Source organism: Scyliorhinus torazame, chromosome 5, assembly GCF_047496885.1.
Source record: "Scyliorhinus torazame isolate Kashiwa2021f chromosome 5, sScyTor2.1, whole genome shotgun sequence".
Lineage (NCBI taxonomy): Eukaryota > Metazoa > Chordata > Chondrichthyes > Carcharhiniformes > Scyliorhinidae > Scyliorhinus > Scyliorhinus torazame.
Window position 1 is genome coordinate 241,632,138 of NC_092711.1, and position 24,542 is coordinate 241,656,679.

The following is a 24,542-nucleotide window of genomic DNA, read 5'->3' on the forward strand; positions in this document are numbered from 1 at the left end:
CTGCAGGTGTCTTCCGGAATCATAGAGGATAATTGGATATAGAGATGTAATTCAGTTCCTACTTTAAAATCAAACATCTGTCCTTACACTTTCATAATGTATAATGGAAACTGCCGTAACTTGTCGCATAAGTATATTTCCCTGGCATTTGACAACACTTGTAAAAATAATTATTTCAAGGAATATGGATGTTGCAAGCAAAGCCAGCATTGTTACCCACCTCTGATAAGGTGCTGCTGATCCACCACCTTGAACCACTGCAGTTCATTTGGTGCGAATACTCCTACAGTGGTGATAGGAATGGAGTTCCAAGATTTTGATTCAGTAACATAAGAGCGATATAAATAGTTCCAAGTGAGGATGGTATTTGGCTTGGAGGAGAACGTGCAGGAAGTTATGTTCCCATGCATTTATTGTCCATGGGCAAGATTCTCCACTCCCGCGCCGGTTGGGAGAATCGCCTGGGCCGCCAAAATTTCCCGACCCGACGCCCTCCCGCGATTCTCCCAAGCGGCGGGAACGGTCCCGTCGAGTTCTGCAGGCCGGAGACTCGCCGGAGACACCCAAAATGGCAATTCTCCAGGCACCCCCACTATTCTCAGGCCCGGATGGGCCGAGCGGCCAGGCCAAAACTGCGGGTTCTTCCCGGCGCCGTCCACACCTGGTCGCTGCCGTCGTGAACAGTGCGGGAACGCTGGGGGGGGCGGCCTACGGGCGGGGGGAGGGAGGATCCTGCACCGGGGGGTACCTCAAATGTGGCATGGCCCGCGATCGGTGCCCACCGATCGTCTGGCCGTCCTCTCTGAAGGAGGACCTCCTTCCTTCCGCGGCCCCGCAAGATCCGTCCTCCATCTTCTTGCGGGGCTTGGCGCCAGTAATGCGGCACCGGCCGCGTCATCTATGCGGCGCCGCCTTTACGCGGAGACAAGGCCTGGCGCATGTAGATGACGCGGCCCCGATCCAAGCCCATTGTCGGGGCCTGAATCGGTCGGGATAGGGGCCGTTTTGCACCGTCGTGAACCTCGACGGCGTGGCCACTTCGGCGCGGGAGTGGAGAATCCCGTCCCATGTATTTCACGGTGGTGGAGGTTTCAGATTTGAAAGATGCTGTGAAAGGAGCCTTGATGAGCTGTTGTAGTGCATTTTGCAAATGGTGCACTCTTATGTCATTGGTGGTGGGCTGAATGGATGTTTAAGTTGGTGAATACGGTACTGATCAAGCAGACTGCTTTGTGCTGGATGCTGTCAAGTTTCTTTGTTGCTGGAGCTGCACACTCATCCAGGATAGTCCCATCACCTCATCGAGGTATCCTATCATACTTCTGACTTTGCCTTGTAGATGGGTCAGGAGGTGAGTTACTCACCTCTGAATTCCCACTCTCCAACCTGCTCTTGTAGCCATGGTATTTATGTGGTTGTTCTAGCTCAGTTCCTGGTCATTGAATTCCCCATCATCAACATCTTGTGGTTTATCAGTGATGGTAATGTCATTTAATGTCAAAGGGAGATAGTTAGATTCTCTGTTGTTGGGTGGTCACTGTCTGGGCATGTGGCTCAAATGCCATGTGTGAGTGTGGTAAACCTACACTGATATTTTCCATGATATACAATGGAAATTCTGGCAGGAAGTGTACACTATGTTATAGATGTACAATATGTTATAGATGTTGAACTGAATTTCCGGTAGACTGACGAGCATGGTATTATTGACTTCCAAAGGGGTTCTCATCGATTTAAATTTGAAAGATTCAAATTCCAGCTCTCCAGTTGTTTATTCATATCAATTGAAGCAAACTTCAGCCTTGATACTGTTCTTGGGGATTGTGCCGCGAAGGTTCTTTAGGCACTTTGTTCTTTCACATCTTTTAATGTCCGTGCAGTGCCAACACAGGTTAAACCTTCGGGATGTCTTGTCCAAAGTGTTTTTCTTCATGGTTCAGAAATCTTGAGCAAACAGGGGTTTTTGGGCATATATAACAAAATCTGGGACAAAAATGTGAAATGGGTGTGTCAAAAAGGGGAAGCAGGTGGAAGAAAGGAGCACAGAGCATCGAAAGAGGATGCAGTAGGCCTCATGGATGGCACACTTCTTTGCCAAGTGCTTTGGAGTAGGATCAGAATTAAGCAGTTGATAATGAATAAGCCTAATACATGGCATTGGACTTCAGCATCTAGAAGATCAAACTGCAGGCATGATGCAAGCTGCTTAATATTATTTCTTCCAACATACTTAAGGCAGACAACTGTCACACTGCTGAAGAAAAATGCTGAGACCAATATTGGAGAGTGTTGACCAGATTTTCATGTGTATGAGAACACATGCGTTCAGATATCTAGAGCTATGTGCTTACCATGAATCGCAAAAATACAAGTAGCTGCTGCTAAATCTTACAAGTGGTGAAACTACACTAAATAAGATACGGCATGTCTGTTCTTGTGGTCAGGAAGATATTTTGTGCTGCTCACCATGCTACTTTTAGGAGCTGCTTGTATTTGCTGTATGCTCGGCACAGGCTCAAACCTGTGTTTGCCAGTGATCTGACGGCCAGTAGGAATTGTCTGTCTTTCGAGAAGGGTAGAGTTGTCTGCAGGATGACATGCACAGCAAGGAAATTCAGAACCAAGTCAATCCCCCATGGTCGAATTGATAGTAAAATAACTAAGCCAGGCAGTTTCACCATATTCCAGGGCAGTTACTAAATTGAGCAGCTGGCGTAGCTAACAAGTGGAATCTGGAGACATTGAATTGTCATGAAGGCCTGGTATTATTCCCACTTTGTTGCAAATAACCCCCTTGTGGCGGGCCTCTATCTGGAAGCTTATTAGCGATCCACTGTTGGTGAGTGACACAGTATTAGCTGTTCAAATTCAAGCACCATCCAAGTACCCCTACTTGGACATTTGAAGCCACTGCCCTGTTAACCTGCTCTTAATCACTTGGACTTGGATTAGTAAGATGTATTTCTACATTTTGGACAAAATGAAATCTGGGTGTTTTTCAAGCTTTAATTTCAAATTCTGAAACTGGCAGGTTTCTGAAGACATTGCCACTGTACAAGACACTGTAGACCCCCAGCTGACTTACTTTCTAAAAGAAGGGAAAATGTAAATTGTAGGAAATTCAACAAAATTATTCAAATCCGTGAACATCAAGTAATGGTAACTTGTCTCTTCCCATCTCGCACTTCCTCTGCACAGTACCACAGTTCAATTCTGCATCTTTATCAGTTGTCAATGAATATAAAGAAGCTGAATATTTTCTTTGTTTCTTCTCCATAGAGTTGCTGAGGGTGGACACTTCTATCAGAGAGCATTACTGGCTAATGCCCTGACCAGTGCTTGCCGGCTCCATCAGAGGCTGCCCAGATTCCAGTTCAGCAGAGCCTATGTCACACAGGCACTCTTGGAGGACAGCTGCCACTACCTGCTGTACTCACTCATCTTTATTACATCCTATCCCATTACCTGTATCCTTCACTGTGCTTTATTGTGTAAACTAAATCATTTTTATGACTGTAATCAGATCTCGTGGCAAAATCTACTGCATTTAAAAAGGGAATATCTGGGGACAAATAAGGTCTTGCTGAGAGGAATAATCTGTCACAGCTCTCTTGATTTCTTTCTTCCCTCCCCTACCTGATTCTTTTGAATACATTTATAAAGTATAATCTTAAATTACAAGTCACCCCCAAGTATTTGCACAATGGCCACACTTTTAATGAAATGTGTGTCATAAAGATATCTCAATTATTTTGGTATTTTCTCTTCTCTGTTGGTTTTGTAAATTCACGAATGCATGTATCTGCCATGTGTTTTGTTTAGTTGGGTTTTTTTTCCCATCATATGTAAGGGATTTAAGTTATCATAGAATTTAACTCTTATTTGATGCAGCTTTAGTTGAAAATTATGCCAGTTGATGTAATTCTCTCACTATTGATTTCATTCACTCCACTAAGCTATTTTGTTTGTGTCAATACTTGACAAGCAATCCCCCAGCAATTAGTAGAAATGATGGAAAAAGAAGGCCGTTGCTATAAGTCAGATTTTTTAAAGTTACATCATGATAGCCACTATCTTGTGTAGCTTATAATGTCGGGTCACTTCAAATTTGCAGATTTGTCACAGTTCACCTACTGCTGAAATCCTCATCTATGTCTTTGTTGTTACCGCCTAGACTTGAAAATTCCAACCCTTGCCTAACTGGTCTCCCACATTCTGCCCTCCATAAACTGGAGGTCATCTAAAACTTTGCTGTCTGGGTCTTAACTCTCAACAAAGAACAAAGAAAAGTACAGTACAGGAACAGGCCCTTCGGCCCTCCAAGCCCGTGCCGACCATGCTGCCCGTCTAAACTAAAATCTTCTACACTTTCTGGGTCCATATCCCTCTATTCCCATCCTATTCGTGTATTTGTCCAGATGCCCCTTAAATGAGTTGCTCTTATTAGCCTTAGTTTTATTAGCTCTAATTCTGTCACCTTTGCTCACGAGTCGCCAGGTTTCTTTCTGATACCGCCACGTGGTTCAAGCTCAAGTAATGATTAATACTGCAGCACACCGCTTAGTAAAAGTTAAATCAACGATCATTTATTATATACAGCAATAAATACTTATACAATAATCTACTTCTAGACTATTACCTACCACTAAAGGCCAATACTTAACTTTGGTGATAGCCCACCAGGTCAGGGAAACAAATGGTCTATCGAATTGGGTCTGGCCTGCGGGATTCAAAAAGGCTGGTACGGGTCGATAGTCTGGAGCACCTATCTGGTAGCGATCGCTGGAGTAAGACTTACTTGTTTCTTCGTCGAAGGGTCTCGAAGGTTGGCGAGCAGGAGAAGAAGAGTCGATCTGAACTTGGCCCCTTATTTTTATAGTTCCCAGGGGCTTCCCGCCTCTCAGGGCAGACCTTGACCCTGGTTTCAAGTGATTGGACTTGCTCCCAATCACTGGGTTCGATATGCTCCAATAATGGGGCGATTTCTTGATCGGGGGGTGGTCGTCCACCTTTCTTTGTCTCAGCCACTGCTGGCGCCGAAAAGTCTGGATCGGCTTTATGTTGCTAATGTGTAGCAATTGTTCCCGGGGATGGCTGCTTAGTATGCAGATGGCTGGGTTGATGTGCTGTTAATGGTTGCAGGTATCGGTCTGGGCCGACTTCCCCAGAGCCGAATACACTGTTTTGCCTGCAGCTGTCCGTTTGAGTCCTGTTGGCTGATTTTCCCATCAGCCTCTTTTTCGTTCGCCATTTTAGATCGGGGTTTGACCATTTTACTCGGGAATCAGCCATTTTAGGTGGCTACAAATGTCACTATCGTCCCTGCTTCCACCACCTCCTCCAGCAGCGAGTTCCAGACACCCACTACCCTCTGTGTAAAAAGACTTGCCTCGTACATCTCTAAACCTTGCCCCTCGCACCTTAAACCTATACCCCCTAGTAATTGACCCCTCTACCCTGAGGAAACGCCTCGACTATCCACTCTGTCTGTGCCCCTCATAATTTTGTGGACCACTATCAGGTTGCCCCTCAACCTCTGTCGTTCCAGTGAGAACTTCTCACATCAAGTCCCTATCACATATCACCCCTGGGCTCATTGGTCTACTTTGGCTCCTGTTCAAACAATGCCTCAATTTTAAATTCTTGTTCAACTCCTTCCATGGCCTCTCCCTTCCCCATCTCTGCACTCTCTAATCCCACAACCATCCAAGATACTAAGCGACTCTAATTTTGACCTCTTGAGCATCCCTAATGCGCCACCACTGATGGACATATCTTCCGATGTTTTGACTTTAAACTCTGGAATTCACTCTCTAAATTTCTCTGCCTCTCGTTCCTCTTTTTAAGACATGCTTTACTCCCACCTCTTTGGCTAATATTTTGGTTATCTGCCCAAATATCATCTTATGTGGCTTGGTGTCAAATTTATTTTCATAATAAAAACATAGGGTGTGATCTGTCATACTCGTCGCGCCCAACTCTGGGATCCAACGGGATCTCTCAAAGCATCGCGATCTGGATTCCAGCTACAATGGGCAGGATCCAGATCTGCATATTCAAGTGAGCAGTTAGGAAGTCAGGCTCACTTGAATATGTTCGAGCGGGTGCTGTTTATCACTGTTTTCCACAAATGTGGACCAGCCATTTGGGCAAAAGGGCTCTGGGCAGGGTGGTACCCTGGCACCTCCGATGGCACCCTGGAAATGCAAGGATGCCCAGGTGACATTGGCAGTGCCAAGGTGCCCAGGTGGCTTCTTGCTGGGGATCAAGCCCGGTAGGGTGCAGGGACTCAAGCACCTCCTAATCAGTAAGTTGGGGTGGGGGGGATTCAGACATCGGGATGCCATTTAAAAATGATGCCCGATCTCTTCCTGCACTGGCGAGCTGAGCTCGTTAATGTAGGGAATGAGTCGCCGAGGCCCGAGAATAAAGCGGAGTCCGGTTTAATAGGGGGGTCGTTCTCGGCCCTGAAAGCGCTGGGAAACACCCGGCTAAACACGCCCGAAACGGGACTCTGTTTCACTTCCGTTGAATCGCACCCATAGAAAATAGGAGCAGGAGTAGGCCATTCGGTCCTTCAAACCTGCTGTGCCATTTGACATTATCATGGCTGATACTCTATCTCAACACCATACTCCAACACTCTCCCTTGTGAAATACATTGGGAAGTTTTATTATGTTAAAGGCACTTTATAAATACATGTTCTTGCTGTGTAAGACATCTTCACAATAGCAAATGAAAGCCTGTCATTTTAAATAGGGCTCTTCTGAGCTGGAGCCTGAAGCTTACTCCTAAACCGTGCTTCAAATCACAGGAAATTAGTTCACACAATGTGACACCGGTAGTTTAGACAGTAATTCTCCTCCCAATCAGAAGGCTAAGTTATGTCAAAGAGAGTATATACTAAGAATACTTCTGTTCAGTTTTGTAATCTTGGGATTGTGTCTTTTTTGCAATTAGATATGGTTCAAGTGAATTTTTAAACATAGTGGCTATCTACTTATAAATATATGGCATAGCAGGAACATAATTGGGCTTTTCGACTCCAAAAACCTAAATGTAGGATTCTAAAGAGAGAGAGAGAGATAGTCGTCTTCTATGAATAATTTCCTGATATTTTCTAATTTCATTCTATCTATTAGTCTGAAAGTAATGAGGCAAGAGAAGACAGTAAGTGAGTTCTGATCAGCAAACAGAAATGAAGAGCAGATTTCCATAAAGAACGGCAAGTAAGAGATACAGGCCAGAGAAAACAGGAAAGCAAGAAAATATGTAATCGTGCTAGCATGAGGTGCAGACAGTCAAATTACAATGAGGAATAAAAGGAAAGCAAAAGAGGTAAGGAAAAGTAGCACTTGTGGATTCAAATAAAGTAGAATTGCAATCTAATAATACAAGTGCATGCATTGTGAAAACATGAAATTGTGGACCAGTCTCAACCTGGTGCCTGTAAAAGGGCAGCATTGGTTATAGGCTAGCATTCCCCTGCAAGCCCCATGACACTTAACGGTATCCATATTGTGGTTTGGTCTGAATAGCAGAGAACTGATCTTCCCAGTTTAAGTAGTGAAATGTTTAAAATTTCCTACAATTAAGTAGACCAGCTTGAGTACTTTTAAACTTCGGTTTGGACAAGTTGTTGATGTATACTGCAGTAGATGCCACAACCAACTTTTGGGTGTTTCCTGCAAGTAACTTCACTTGGTTTTCGTAAACTGGATTTATTGACTTGCTACTGAATTACACAACATTTGTAAAATCTGAGATAAAAACACAGAATGCTGGGAAAATGTGAGGCCTGGCAGCATCTGTGGAGAGAAAAACAGAGTTAGCGTTTCAAGTCTGTGTGACTCATCAAGAGCTTTTCCCTCCACCGATGCTGCCAGACCTGCTCAGTTTTTCCAGCATTTTTTGTTTTTATTACAGTTTAATAGTGTCTCGGTGAAATCAAAACTGTTTCATGTTGGTGTGAACTGTTCAAATTACCATCTCTGAAATGAACAGATGGGACACGCCTCCAGTCAGTCAATTAGTGTGGCATTGGTTGTGGTTAGATGATATCAATAGCGCAATTGGCACTCTAACTGCAGGAAAAATATTGGTGTGATGGAGGAGATGTCAATGTGTTATTATGATAAAATTTTGGTGATAACTTGTTTCTTGATTTAAAATTCTACTTGTGCATATACACTTCATAATCTAATGTTTTCAGAAAGTGTTGCCAACCTTTTAGGGAAAGCAGCTAAAACTGCATGGCTCAACCCAAGAGTAAAATGTAACTGAACCCAAGCCGCCCACATGCGGTCCAAGCCATCCTCCTCCCTGGCTGGAGATCCTAGTCTCCCTTAGTTAACGATCAGAAACCTTGTCCCTAAATCTTAAAGTTCAATAAACAAAAAGGAAATCAAGATGTGTAGTAAATGTTTAATTTTAAAAAACACACAAACTAAGACGAGTGCCAATTACTAGCCCGAAGAGTGCAAGGGGAAGCGTAGTAGTGTAGGTGCAGAGGGAAGTATGGGAAGAGCCTGGCAAGGCCAGAGATGAAGGCCTTGTGATATTAACAACACAGAATTGTTCCAGCATAGAAGGAGCCCATTCAGCCCACCATATCTGCACTGGCTCTCCAAATGAGCATTTCGCTGAGTGCCATTTTCCTGCTTTCTCCCCGTAACCCTGAAATTCTTCCTTTTCAATTAACATTTTTGAATGACTCCATTAAATCTGTCTCCACTATACTGTAAGCAATGCATTTATCTCTTGCTGTGTGAAATATTTTTTCATATTGTATTTGTTTCTTTTGCCAATTTCTTTAAATCTATGCCCTCTCCTAATCCTTTCACGAGTGGAAACAGCCTTTCCCTATCTAATAATAATCATCATTATTAGTGTCACAAGTAAGCTACGTTAACACTGCAATGAAGTTACTGTGAAATCTCTGTCCAGACCCTTCAAGATTTTGAAGACTTTTATCAAATCATTTTGCAACTTTTTTCCAAGGAAAACAGTCCCAATTTCTCCAATATATGTTCACAACTGAAGTTCCTCATCACTGGAATCATTCTTGTGATTTTCAATGCCATCTTTTCCTTCCTAATGTATGGCGCCCAGAGCTGGATAAAACACTCTAGCTGAGGTTGAACTAGTGCGTTATATAACTCCTGAGTATTCTATGCCCTTATTAAGAAAGCATACAAAGACTTCCGGTGACAGCGGGCGGGAGGCAGCTGCACACTGGAGGGCTCCTGCTCGGGAATAGGAATTTTGAAGTTTTAACGCCCGGTCCCGGGGGCAACGGAGGCTGAAAAGGCTGTAAGAAGGCACAGGGAGGAGAAATGTCCAAGCTTGGGGAAAAAAAGGCTGTGAAAAAGGGGGTTAATGAAACTCCGCCGGTGAGTGAAAAAGTCAGCGGAGGAACTGTAAGGAAAGTGGAGGCTGGAGCACCAAGGGAGGCCGCATCGTTCACAGCAGAAGAAATGACCAAGGTGATGGCTGTGGAACTTGAAAAACAGTTCACAAAACACATGGAAGTGATGAAGAAGGAGATGGGGAAGGTATTGAAAGTGCTGGTGGAGAAGGCGATTGCCCCGGTGAGGGCGGCGGTATCAAGCGTAGTGACGGAGGTGCGGAAGCAAGGTGAGACACTGAAGGAAGTGAAAGAGGTATTATCGCAGCACAGTGATCAACTCACCTCGATGGGGAAGGAGTTGCAGAGGGTGATAGAGACCAACAAGGGCCTGCGAGCCAAAATGGAAGACCTGGAAAACAGATCCAGGCGACAGAATCTGAGGATTGTGGGTCTGCCCGAAGAGGTGGAAGGCAAGAGGCCGACGGAGTTTTTTGCCACGATGTTGGCGAAGCTATTGGGGGAGGGGGACGATCCCTCCCGATGTGAACTGGATCGGGCTCATCGGTCGTGGAGGCCTATACCAAAGGCGAGTGAGCCGCCAAGAGTAGTAACTCTGTCTTTCCGTAGGTATAGCGTGAAGGAGAATGTCCTGTGCTGGGCAAAACAGAAGCGGGAGGTGCAGTGGGCTGGAGCTGATATACGTATATACCAGGACTTTACAGTGGAGCTGGCGAGGAAGCGGGCTGCCTTCAGTCGGGTGAAGGATTCACTGTACATCAGCAAGGTGCAGTGCGGTATAGTACCCAGCTAAGCTGAGGGTGACCTATAAATCCATGGACTTTTATTTTGGGACGGCGGAAGCAGCGGAGGAGTTGTGAAGGAAGAAGCACTGTGGCAGAATTGAGAAACAGTCATGTACCGATGTAGCCTCATGTGACTTTATTTTTTCACTGCGTGTTGGTGTATGTACTAAATGAGTCAACGCTGGATATATTTGGACAAGGGAAGAGATGGGACTTTCATTTGCAATGATGGTTCTTTGGGGCTTGGGTGTGTATGCGGGAGTTGTGTGCTAAAGGGGATTTCTTCGTTTTCCTGGGATCGGGCAATGGGGAAGGAGACCTGGGCGGGGGCCTCCATGCTGGCCAGTTGAAGCTGGCCAGTGAATGGGAGTGAGGTGGGGGGAGGGGCTGCGGCCATCGGAGCCTGGTTGAACAGGTTTCGGTGAGTCTAGCCGGGGTGAAAAGTTGGGGGAAGGAACCGAGGTTGGGGGAAGGAGTTTACAAGAGGAAGTGGAGGGGAGGAGTCGGGTGGGGGGGGAGGTGGCCTACAATTCATGGGTGCAATTCTCGGTACTCTTTCGGGGATTGAATGGCACTGAATATTAGGGGGAGGGGTTGGGTGGTGGACTGTACGTGTCAATGGTGACCGTGGGCGATTCCTTTTTCTTTTTTCCCTTTCCCACCTTGGAAGGGTTTGTTTTATTTGATGCTTATATTGTCAGGTGGGCTGTTGTTTGGGGTGGTGGGAGGATGGAATTGTTGTTGTTGATAAGGGGATCGACATTGTATTTGTTACTGTTTACTGTTTGTTGGTGGGGTGTAAATTCTGAAGAAAATGTGAAAATGGAGAACAAAAATATATTTTTTTTAAAAAGAAAGCTTACGATACATTTTGGCGGTCTCGCACGATTTAGTGGCCATAACCGGATTTCTGAACGGGGCCCCCCAGATTGCGGCCTTTTATCCAGATCTATCTGCTCCTCCATCCCCTTTCGATTTGTACTTTTTTTTTGTTTTTCATTGTCTCTCCATGTTGTTCCTACCAAAAATGAATCACCTCTTGTTTCTCCACTTTGAACTTCATCTGCTACCTTCACACTTGAACTTCACACTTTCTGTATTGTCATCTGTCACATGTCCATCCATTCTACCAGCCTGTGTATGTTCTTTTGAAATCCATTATAGTACCCAACACTTCAGAGTTTTGTGTCATCTGCAACTTTTGAAATTGTGTATTGTCACCCAAGTCTATGTCATGAATATATATAAAGAAAATTAGTGGTCCTGTTACTGTCTTCTGTGTAATTTGAAATGAAATGAAAATCGCTTATTGTCACAAGTAGGCTTCAAATGAAGTTACTGTGAAAAGCCCCTAGTCGCCTGTTCTGGGAGGCTGTTTTCACTCTGTACCCTCCTCCAGTCCAAAAAATATCCATTTCCTGCTACTCTGTTTCTCGTCAGTCTGCCAACTTTGTATGCATGCTGCCACTTTCCCTTTTTATACCACGGTTTCAGCTTTGCTGACTACGCTTTTACGTGACACTTTAGCAAAGGCTTTTAGAAGTCCATGTACCACTCATCAGTCCGCTCTGTTACCTCATCAAATTAGTTGAACACAATTTGGCTTTAACAAATTTATGCTGTCTTTCCTTAATTGTTCCACACTTGTCCAAGTGACTTGGTGATGTTTCCCAAATGGCCATTTCTTAAAAACTCTCCTTGTTCCAATTGTCCTCAGTTTTTTTTGTTTTTTTGTTTTTTTTGCTGCTTCCAATTCTTACTGAGTTATGGTTTCACAGGATGTGGCAGTATTCCTGTATGCAGAAAAAGCAATAGTAAACTTGAGCTTGTTCAATCCTTCTATGAGATCTTGGCTATCTGTGATCTGTTAATAAGTGAAATCCTGTCCTGCAAACTGCAGTTGATAGGTGAGTTAATTTTAAATCTGAGATTGGTTACCAAATATCTATCAACGGTAATAAAGGATACGGGGCAAAGATGGGTTCATGTAATTAGGTCACAGAATTGTCAGCAACAGAGGAACGTAGAAAACTGGGGACAAAGAAAGCTGAGAAACTATAATCCAGTGTACAATTAATTGTTACTTGGTCAAGTGTGGTTTAATTAAGGAAGGTCACTGGCATTTAATTTTAGTTTATAGTTGCTGGATTCATCCCTCCACAACTATGTTTTCGACAACTATGTAACGTTTGCAATTTTCCAGTCCTCTGGCACGATCCCTGTCTCTAGGAAGGACTAAACGACAAAATAGAAGCCATAACGTATTCTTTAATCCAGGATAGTTGTACCTCGAGCAAATGAGCTCAATAGAAGTTGAAATGTTCATGAGGTCGAATTAATTGGAACTTTTCTGATTTATTTGACTTGTGTTTCTGAACCTTTTCCTTATCCAGATTTACACAGTATGTTTGGTACCAGTGGCAGTATTTTCTCTGCTTCATGCAACAGCTTACACCAGGAAAATTTTAGATGTAAGTTTTGTTTTTCTCAACATTTTCTTCATAGCTATGCACATTGCTAAATGCAAAATACTTTGCATTGCGAAATTACATTTAAAACTTTATCGTGACTGACTATTTTGTTCCCATAATATATGAAGATAGCATAAGTTATACACTTGTATCTATTGTAGGAAGTTTTGTCTGTTACCAAGTGGTTACACAACTGCAAAGTTGTGGAATGAATTATCAGCGCTGTCAGTGGTATGTTTTTATTCATTTCCAGGATGTGTGCGCTGCCAGCCAAGACTGGTATTTTCCCTTGAGAAAGGTGGTGATAGTGGCACCGTGAACCACTTATGTCGATGTAACTGAATGACTTGCTGGGCCCCTTTAGAGGACAGTTAAGAGTGAACAACTTTGTCGGGGTGGGAGCCACATGTTGGAAGGTCGGGCCAAGAACAACAGTCTCCCTTTGCAGAAGGACATTAGTGACATTAGTGAATGAGTTGGATTTTTTTTTTTTAAATGGTTTTATTAGATTTTTAGCCTATTATACAAAACTATAAAACACACATACAAATACTGTTAACCAAGCACAAATCCCCAATACCACCTTCCAAGCTGTGAAACACAAAGAAAAAAAAACCTTGCTTAATCACCACCCCCGCTAACAGCTGACACTGACCAATTCTCTGGATTACAATATAAACGGGCACCATCTCCGGCAGAACCCTTCAATCCACCCCCTCATGGTGTATTTGACCTTTTCGAGGTGTCAAAACATCAAATCACCTAGCCACGCCTAAACACTCGGCAGTGTTGCCAACCTCCAATCCAACAGGATCTGCCTCCATGTAACCAACGAGACAAAGTCCAGGACATAGCCCCCGCCAGATGTGCCAGAGCCTGTAGCTCTGGCACATCCAAAGCCCCTAAAGGAGCCACCAGAGGGCAGGGCTCAATATTTAGGATTGCAGACATGGTATTGTAAAAGGATTTCCAGAAACCCACCAGCCTGGAGCGGGACAAAACAAGTGTGTGTGGTGTACGGGACCCCTCAAAGAAAATCTCATCCTAGCCTTAGTGAGATGCGCTCACAACACTACCTTTAGCTGGATAAGGCTCAGTCTTGCACACACGATGTGGTGTTCACCCTCGCAGCACCTCACTCCATAACCTCCTCCTTCAGTATTGACCCCAACTCCTCAACCTTCCCTCCTCCGACTCCGAACAGTAGATAATCCAACTCCGAACAGGAGATAAACCTCTCCAATAAGGATGATAGCGGCATCATCGGGAAATCCGTAAAAATCTCTTAAAGCTCCGCAGCTGAAGGCACCTAAACATGTCTGAATTTAACTGCCCACATTTCTCCTGCAGCTCCTGCAGGCTAGCAAACTACCTCCAAGAATAAATCATCCACTCTCTCCAGCCCTTTCTCTCTCTCTCTCTCTGCACTAATTGTGGCATCGGGTCTTGTCAGCTCAAACAGCTGGTGAGCACATATGGGAGCCAGCCTTGAAGCTGTCCCCAACTTAAAATGCTGGCGGAGTTGCCTCCATATTTCTAGTGTGGACACCACCGCGTTCGCTGAGTACCTTGCCGGCGCCAATGGATGTGGCACTGTTACCAATGCCCCCAAGCCTGTCCCCCTACTTGTCCCCCAACTCCGTCCGAACCTAGAGAGCCCCCGGGTCCTCTCCCCATCTTTGCATTGGCTGCCCAATAATAGTACAGCAAGTTTAACAGCTCTAGATCCCACCCCCCTCCCCCCGCCTGCCTCTCCTTCTGAACCCCCCCCCCCCCCCTCCCTCCCCGAATAAAGCCGGAAATAAGCTGCTCGACCATTTGGAAAAACAACTTGGACAGGAACACCGGAGGCACTGAAATAAAAATAAGAATCTCACCTGGTATGCCAAACAATAACTGGAGACTATCCCACCATTGCAAGTCAGTCTTAACTGTACCTACCAAGCTCATATAATTCAACCTCTGAAGCCGCGGCCAATCCCTCACCACTGGGTATCTCTAAGTATCGAAAACCTAGACCCCGCCAACCGAAACGACAACCCAACCCCTCCAAATCCAGCCTCTCCCGATGCACTGACCACAAAATATTCACTCTTCCCCTATGTTCAACTTGTAACCGGAGAAGGCACCGAAGTTCTGCAAAATACCCACAATATTCCCTATAGATGACCCCAAGTCCCTAAAGTACAGCAGCAAATCATCTGCACATGTTCCATCCCACCTCTAATGATCCCCTTCACGCACTTGAGGCCCTCAAAGCAATGGCCAATGACTAAATTGCCAACACAAACAACAAGGGAGACATTTGAAACCCTTGCCTCGTATCCCGATGCAACCAAAAAGATCCGAGCTCATGGTGTTGGTGCAAACAGTAGCAAGCAGGGCCGCATACAGCAACCGCACCCACGACCAAACCCAGGTCCAAACCCAAACTTCTCCGACCCCACGAAAAGCTACCCCCACTCCACCCAATAGAACACCTTCTCTGCGTCCAATGATACAATTATCTCTGGTACTGGCCTGGCCACAGGGCTAAGCATCACATTCAACAACCACCGCACATTCGATGGCAACTTCCGTCCCTTCACAAACCCTGTCTGATCTTCCTCCATTACCTCCGGAAGGCAGTGCCTTGGCCAATAACTTGGCATCAACATTTAACAAGGAGATTGGGTGATAAGACCTACACTCTGTAATGTCCTTGTCCTTTTTCAGGAGCAGCGAGACGGGCGCCTGCCACAACGTCTCTGGGAGGGGACCCTGTGCGTAAGCGGCCCTAAGTATGCCTAGCAACAATGGACCAACACATCCGAAAACGTCTTATAAAATTCCATCAAGAACGTATATGGCCCTGGTGCTTTCCCTGCCTGTATGTGCTTCAGCGCTATAAAAATCACCTCTAGCTCCTCCTGCAATTACTCCCCCACCTTGGGGAAAATCCAAACCCCTAGGAACTCTGCCATCCCTCATTCGTCTTCCGGCCACTCCGACCTTGCTGCCCACTGACCCTCTCATAAAAGGCCCTAAACAATCCATTTATCTCATCCGGGGCAGAGATCTGTCTACCCTCTAAATCCCGAAAGTGAACAATCTCCCTGGCCGCCTCCTGCTGCCTTAATGATGAGTCAAGATGCAGCTGGCCTTCTCCCCATACCTGTACACCATCCGCCTCAATAGCTGCACGGCCCTGTCAATGGACAGCAAGTCAAACTGTATTTGCAGTTTTTCCCTGCACACAAAAAGCTCCAGGGTCGGGTCCCTAACATATCTATGATCCATCCCTAGAATCTCATCCACCAGTTTCTGTCGCTTCTCCCTGTCCACATGCGCCTTAAACGCTATGATCTCTCCTCTCTCCTTTAGCACCTCCCACATTATCATTATATTCCACACACTCCCGTATGGTCCTCAATCCTCACACAGAACCCCCAAGTCTGATGGAAGCACTACATGTAACCGCCAGCCCCTACGCTCCCGACCGACCTCCAACACAGATCCACCCAATGTTGGGCATGGTCTGAAATAACCACCGCTGAGTATTCGGCCTTCTTCACCACCAGGAGACAAGTACGATTCATAATAAAATAATCAATCCTAGAATACGTCTTGAGTACGGAGAAAAAAATCAAGAACTCTTTCTCCTCAGAGTGTGTAAACCGCCACAGATCTCAGGGGAGCTCTGGATGGTTCCAAATGTGTTGCATCAATAGTTACCCAGAAAAAGTTTGAAGAATTAACACTGCTGCTGGGAGAGTATTGTCCAGACCCAAAAGAACTGCCCATCAGACTCACTCTCTCTCTCTCTCTCTCTCTCTCTCTCTCTCTCTCTCCTCCACCCTCTCCCCAACAAATTTTAACTAATTACCTAACATGCCTACCCCTGTCCCTGCTTTGAAAGTGGCTGAACCTTTTAAGTTATCTGATTTCCAACAATCCGTGCCATTATAAAAAGGGGCATGGCTTCCTTCTTGTGTCCGATTCTGCAGCACTCAATTGAAAGCTTCAGGTACATGCTGCTCTGCACAGTTCTTGCCCGTCCTGTGTCGGAAGGGTAGAGGATACAGGACCGAGAAGATTTCCAGGTAAGAAAGTAGGAGCAGAGTGGCAATCCGACTTGAATTGTCATTCATTCAATTCTTTGAGTCTTGGAAAATTAAGAGCCTTATCAGTAGCTTCATTATTTGAAATTCAGTGTTTTCTCTTAGCCTTTATGTCAGCCCAGATAAATTAATGAAATCTATCATGTCTCGAGGACTAACTTGTCAGGGGTGCTGCTATGAAAGAGTTACTCACAATGTATTGAAAGTCATCCATGGCAAGTACATCCTGGAAGTGGGTTGCACCTTACTTTCTGTTTCAATTGCCTTCATTCAACTTGTTATTGTAAAGCAGTGTGCCTTTTGACCAACTATGTGAAATTGCTAAATTAATTATGAGCTGACATATAGTTAACCCTTGAATACAATCAAAATGTTTTTTTCAATCTTCAGTAATCCTTTGTGTGTTAATTTGCAAAGCTTGGTATCTGGGAATTGATGACTAAACCAAAGACACGGAAAAATCATTAACCCAATTCGGGTCATGGCTGTACTGCATAACTCAATCTAATGTTCACAAAACCACAAATTTCTTGGTTCTTTATCTAACTAAGCCTGGCCTGTTCCCAAGACCAGGAGCTAGAACTTTATATGCAGCTACAATTACCCTCTAATTGACCTTATAATTTTACAAAAGAGCTACAAAAATCTATTTTTCTTTAATTAGGCCACTTGCCCACCAGATACTTGAGCAGTGTTCTGAGAGGAACATGCGAAGTTAAGTACAGTTCCATCTCTATTGCTAAGCATCACAATTATGTTCCAGCATACCTGTGATAGTGCTGCAGGAGATCCAAGAATCCACACAAATAAAGTCATAGTTAACGAGAATTAGTTCGTCAAGAAAAATGGTTGTGAATTTTAAGAATGGAGTGAATAAGCTGATGTAAATTAGGAAACAATTTATTCTCTATTTGCCTCAAGTTTTAACATTTTGTCCCTTTATTGAGATCTTGATTTTTCTATTCATGTAGTTCAGAATGCATGCGAAGCAGTTATCGTTTAATTTTAATGTATTGAGTCTGTGCCGCCATTCACTTGTGATCGTGACTGATATCTGATCTGTCTTCATATATGCACCTTTTCCCCTGTCCTTTAATATCGTTTGGTTTACAAAAATCTATCAATAGAGCTAGCATCAGTTGCCTTGAAGTGTGTTCCAGGCTTCTGCCACCCTTTTGTATTGAAAAATATTCCCTTCCGAAATAGCTTGGCTCTAATGGTTAAGCTATGTCCCGTAGTCCTGGATTCCCCCAACTAAATAGAAATAGTTTTTCTCTAACTTCCCCTTATCTTGAAAACTTTGATCAGATCACCATAAAGGAATATATCCTTGATTTATTTTCGAGTAAAGTCCAGGTATCATTCAGGTATCGGTAAATCTACATTGCATTGCCTCCAAGATCAACATCTCCTCCATACGGTGTAATGCTCAGAACTCTAATCTAATCCTTTAAATATAAAGGCCACAATAGCAAGTTGTCTTGCTATTTTTCTATATATTTTCATAACATTTTAATGATCTAGATACCTGGACTCTTAAATCTCTTTGAACATCTCCTTTTCTTAAAAAATTTAGAGTACGCAATTCTTTTTTTCCAATTAAGGGGCAATTTAGTGTGGCCAATTCACCTACCCTGCACATCTTTTTGGGTTGTGGGTGTGAGACCCACGCAGACACTGGGATAATGTGCAAACTTCTTCCGGACAGTAACTTGGGGCTGGGTTCGAACCTGGGTCCTCGGCGCTGTGAGTCAGCAGTGTTAACGACTGCGCCATCGTGCTGCCCTTTCTTTGAACAGCTCCTGATTTTAGCTTTTCGTCATTTAGAAAGTGCTCCATTTTATCGTTTTTAGATCCAAAATGGACAACTAATTTACCTTCATTGAAATCCATTTGTCATATTATTGCCCATTCACTTAGGCCATTACCCTCTCTAATTTTCCATTTCCATCTACATAACTTCTAATGCGACCAATCTTTGTGCCATCAACAAATTTTGGCTATGTGGCTTTCTATGTCGTCATCCAAGTTCTTAATTGATATTAACAGTTTCCAAAGGTACAGCTGTTTCATTTAAAGATATTCAATAAAAATTGAGCATGGTAAATTAATGTTTGAACTGAGAAATTCTGCCATACCATTGCTGGAACAATATCGTGCTGTCAGAAACCTTTGGGGGGAAAAAAACCCTATTTACTGTTAATTAATCCTACCCCAAAAAATCAACTAATTTGGATCATTTTTAACATTCCACACTTGTGCACCTACAGAGAAAGAGTTGCTAAATGTTTGTCATGTCTGCATGTTTCAGATTGACAGCAGAAGGTGATTTTTATTTGCCACAACAGTCAAGGGCAATTTACAGATCAGTAATTTTGAAGAAAAGACTTGTTGATCTCAGCACACTCTTATTATAGCTAAAGGTGCGACAAGATAGATTTAGTTGTCACCTTGATAAATTGCAGCCCTACATCTGTACTCTACCAAATAAATAAAACGGCAGTATATCTCTTTTGTTCCGATGCTTAACAAATGTATATGGCTTGTCAATGCAGTCACTGGGAAGTGACAACTTTAGACTTGATGTATGATTTAATAACTCACTCAGGTTTGTCCTTCAGTAGAAATTGATTTATTCATTAGCAAATCCTAATGTGCAGGTTTGAAAAATAATATTCAAAGCTTTTCAATATAGCACCATGATTTTTTTTAATACAATGGGACTTCACTGATTAAATGTTAAATTTGCAAGAACTGCAACCAATTTTAAGAAACCCCAAAACAGTTTTTAAAAGTAGTAATTTTGAATAAGCTAAATATAAAATACAGATGAATGCATTACTTTGAACATTTGCTTGCTGGGCAGGATTTACAAAGTGGTTGTTTAATCTTTTTGACTTTGAGGATGGCACAGGTCTTGCAATAAGGTTATAAGTTCATCTAGGGTGACACTAGAGAGCATTACTGAGAAACATCTCCATGATCAGGTATGCCATCCAAAATGTTCCATGAACCCATTTTTAGTATGGCTCAAGTCGATATTGAAGAAGCAATCTGGCCAACATTCTTCTGTCAACCTGCTTAAATTATATTATGATCATTTAAATTCACACTGTTTGAAGGACTTTGCTTTATGCTTTTATTGCCTCGTGACAATAGTGTGGATATTTCTGTTCAGTTAAGGTGTAATAGTGAGAAGCCTGGATTACTTTGCGGTCGTGAGTTTGTAGTGATTTGTGCATCTTATTGTTTTTGCCTGCATATGATTCTAACAATTTAAGGGAACATTTTACTATCTGGATTGTTTTAATCTCTCGGTTTGAATTTTCGATAGTTTTGATGCTGTTAAAATTTCATTTGTTTACTGATTCACACCAGTTCTGTTCTGTATCATCTGCATCGTATTCTTGTATTTTTTTCACAGTTCTGTGTAATTATCCCTTTCATAATACCATCCATGTTCTTTTCCCTCTGTGCTTGAATTCCAACTATTTTCCATCTCTACATCTTTCCCCCATTTCGTGCATGCAAATTAATAGTGGAATATTTTCACTGCTCAGACCTCAAGCTGACAGTGTCATTTTTCCTCCGTACCCATGCAGGAATAAGTCTCTCGGCAAAATATATTATAACTAAATGATTTCTCACAAAACTGTACCTGTAGGAGGTTGCTTCTCATTTGTATCCTTTCGGGATTCTTGAGGGATTGGTTTTCTGATATTTTATAACTCCATTTTTGGATAGTAGGATTCAGCCCTTTTATTCACAATTTCTGTTCACAGATATATGTTAAGCGGCGGTAGATTTAAAACTGAGATAAGGAGGCACTACTTCTCGCAGAGGGTCATGAATCTGTGGAACTCTGCCCCATAGTGCGGTGGAGGCCAAAATATTAAATGGTTTCCAGAGGGAGATAGATATATTTCTGATTTCAAAAAACAGGTTAAAGGGATATGGGAAATGGGTAGGGAGGTGGCTTTGAGACCAGGAGGAGATGAGCCATGATCTGATTGAATGGCGGAGCGGGATCGAAAGGCTGAATTGCCTACTTCTGCTCCTAATTCCTATGTTGAATGTGTTTGATGACAAGCTGGCTGCTCATGATTCAATTGATGAAAACAATGGCCAGAATTCTCCAGTCGTTGCGATTCACTTGTCCTGCCGGGAGTGCACCCCCACCAGTGGGTTTTGTGGCGGAGTGGGGTGGTTATAATGGGAAATCCCATTGACAAGCGGCGATAAGATAGAATCCTGTCGGCAGCAAACAGCGCGCGGCCGAGCAACACACAGCTGGTGCACCGGAGAATCCTGCCCAATGTCTCCTTCGCAGCACTTTTCAAACCAACGACCACTACCATCTAGAAGGAGAAGGATAGCAGATGCCTGGGAACTCCACTTCCTGGAGGTTGCCCCCCAAGTCACTCACCATCCTGACTTAGAAATATATCACTGTGCCTTTACTGTACTGTCATGTGAGAGTACCTTTAAGAAATGGGTGTTTAAAAAATGTACCTTTAAGAAATGGGTGTTTATTACTGCAGTGATGTCAGAGAGTGGGTGGAGCTGGGCTGTCTGTCAGCTTTTTAGTTTCGTTTTCAGCTGTATGCTGCAGGGTGTGTTTTAGTTTCGTTTTCAGAGCTGGATAGCTGCAGTCATAGCCAGAAGGGGCATTAGTCTCTCTCTCTGTAATCTAAAGACTGTAAATCGATCCTGATGATTTAAAACTAATAACTGTTCTCAGTAGTGACTTTAACCTGAAGTGCTTCTGTTGAAAGCTTTTGTTTTAAGTCTTATAGATGTTAAAAGGAAAGTAAGAATTACTTAGTGTTGTATTCTTTGGGGGTTGTATTTGGATTAATGGTTGCTAAGATGTTCACTGTATGGTTTAAAAAGGTTAACTTGAGTTCATAGATTAAACATTGTTTTACTTTAAAAAATACTTTTCCATTTCTGCTATACCACACCTGTAGAGTGGGCCGTGTGCTCCCCATACCACAATCTATTAAAAGTTGTGGGTCAGGTGAACTCCGAGATACACTTTGGGGTTCTCTAAACCCTGGCCCATAACAGTACCTACACCTAGGAAACTGCAGTGGTTCAAGAAGGCAGCTCACTACCACCTTCTCTATGGCATCTAGGAATGGGCGTTAAATGCTGGTCTGGCCAGCGACATGCACATCCCATGAATTGATTTTTTTAAAAAACTTTCAACATAAGACCTCTTGGCTCTAGAAATTTGAAAATACAGCATGGCATTCATTTACATGTTTTTTTTGCTTCATAGTTTCTAAATCTGGTGTGTTAAGTCTAGTACCTTAATTCTTTCAGGCTTTCGTTTATAAAAAAAAAAAAAAAAAATCTAGTTCATACCATTTATTTGGTATCAACATTGTTTTCTTGATGGGGCGGCACAGTAGCACAGTGGTTAGCACTGTTGCTTGACAGTGCCGGGGACTCGGGTTTGATTCCTGGCTTGGGTCACTGTCTGCTCCAGGAGATTTTCACAATCCAACTTGTGACACTCATAAAGATGTTTATTATTATAATAAAGATTATTATTATGTGGCACTTAACTGTATTGAATTTAATTTCCCATAACATTGCATATATTCTCGGGTTCCCTGGCATTATCTTTTTTTGATTCATCGGCCCTAACTGCCCCCACACACATCTGCTTACAGCAGAATGCCATCTGAAAATCCGACCAAAGTGCCTTTCTGAATGTTATTTTTCTATGCTAGGAACAGGCAACACCCCATAATTTATCCCTAAGATATGCCACACATCACATCAATGCTCGAACTACAATCAATTGCAATAGGGTTCTCCTAAATTGAGAATGTAACCTCGGGCATTCGTAAGAGTATAAATCTATTAACTATAAACTCACACGTTTAAATCTATTGGTATATAATTTTCAATTCTGTTCAATTTCACTTAATTATCCATACAGAAATTCATTTTAACTAATCTTGCTCGTTTGATTAAAACAATACACATAACTGAATTACAACAATAAAGGAAACCTGAGTTCTAACTTGGTGTATTTAAAAAAGAAAACTACTGCAATGCATTAAGATAATCAAGTCAGTGAGTCCCACCCTGGGTCCATATCTTCGTCCATACATCAGACTCCTGCTAGAAATTCTTATAGAATCATAGAATTTACAGTGCAGAAGGAGGCCATCCAGCCTATCGAGTCTGCACTGGCTCTTGGAAAGAGCACCCTACTCAGGCCCACACCTCCACCCTATATCCGTAAACCAGTAACCCCACCTAACCTAAGGGCAATTTAGCATGGCCAATCCACCTAACCTGCACATCTTTGGACTGTGGGAGGAAACCGGAGTACCCGGAAGAAACCCATGCAGACACTGGGAGAACATGCAGACACCGCACAGAGAGTGACCCAAGCCGGGAATCGAACCTGGGGCCCTGGAGCTGTGAAGCAACTGTGTTAATCACTGTGCTACCGTGCTGCCATTATAGAGGACATAAACAAGTTCAGGAACAACCTACAGCTGAGGGATTGCAGCCTTTTCCCTGAGTGCAGCCAGCAGTAATACTGAAAGAAGGGGTGATTCTCATTTTTCATTACACTCTTCACTTTCGTTAGAATTCTTCAAAAGAAGTCTTTAAAAAAATGAAATGATTGTGTAAGTTGGATGTCTGCTTCTGTTGTGATAAACTGTATTCAGGAGCCTTACTTTAAACATAATAACCTGGCAGCATGGAGGCGCGGCTGAGGACCGGGGTTCGATCCCTGCCCCGGGTCACTGTCCGTGTGGAGTTTCCATATTCTCCCTATGTCTGCGTGGATCTCACCCCCACAACTCAAAAAGATATGCAGGGTAGGTGAATTGGCCATGCTAAATTGCCCCTTGATTGGGAAAAAAAAGAATTGGATACTCTAAATTTATTTTTAAAAAACATAATGACCTTCCTGTGTAAATATTAACATGAAGTTGCATTTGTATGAAAGTCCTTTGCTTAAAAATGGGTAATGCCCTTTAAAACTTGTTGACAAACACTAAGTATCCATGTGACACTAAGTAGGTGAATAGTATAATTTAAAGGTCTATGTTACTCGTATGAAAAATTTGAGGACAACGAGAGTTTACTGTTTTGGTGACTTTTAAAATCTCCCCATTTTAGCTGTATTTAGGCTCACTGCCTGGGGTTGAGAGTGATTTTCCAAGTTGATAAAGAAATACATTGCTTTTATTGCAAGCACAATAAGTAAGATCTGAAGGACCAGGCTGTAGTATGGACTAGGCATTTGACCTCCTTTTTATAACTGAAGTAGTTGAGCAAAACTGCTTTAACACAAGCAGTGCTGTTCAGCACATTTCACTAGTACATTCATGATGTGGGGAAAATATTAGAAACATTTCCATTCTGATCATTTTGACTTTCTGGATCTCTTGAATAAAACTGAGTATTCTGTTTGGTGGACCTGGTGAATGAAGCTACTTTTAAAAACCGATCATCTCTGCCGTACCCTGTAGGCTTGGAAAAAATATCACAGAATTGTAACGGCACATAAGGCAGCTATTTGTCCCGCTGTGTCTGTACCAGCTCTCCAAACCAGCATCGTGCCATGCCCCTCCTTTTCCCCTATATCCTTGCACATTGTTTCTATTTCAGTGATCATCCAGTGCCCTCTTAAATGTCTCAATGGAACCTGCCTCCACCACACTTCCAGGCATTGCATTCCAGACCCGAACCATTCACTGTGTGAATAAGTTTTTTTTTCTCTCACATCACGTTTGCTTCTTTTGCAAATCATTTTAAATCTGTTCCCGCTCATTCTTGATC

General features: G+C 43.1%; 1 protein-coding gene across 2 annotated transcripts in view; it reads left to right on the top strand.

Moving 5' to 3' along the window:
• Positions 1 to 24,542, top strand: part of LOC140420985 (transmembrane protein 33-like) — a 198,219-nt gene that overhangs the window by 32,814 nt on the left and 140,863 nt on the right. For both annotated transcript variants that reach the window (XM_072505215.1, XM_072505216.1), the window contains exons 4-5: positions 3,280 to 3,467; positions 12,557 to 12,624. In XM_072505215.1, the coding sequence (XP_072361316.1) occupies positions 3,280 to 3,467; positions 12,557 to 12,624 (256 nt within the window). The remainder of the gene's footprint in view (positions 1 to 3,279; positions 3,468 to 12,556; positions 12,625 to 24,542) is intronic.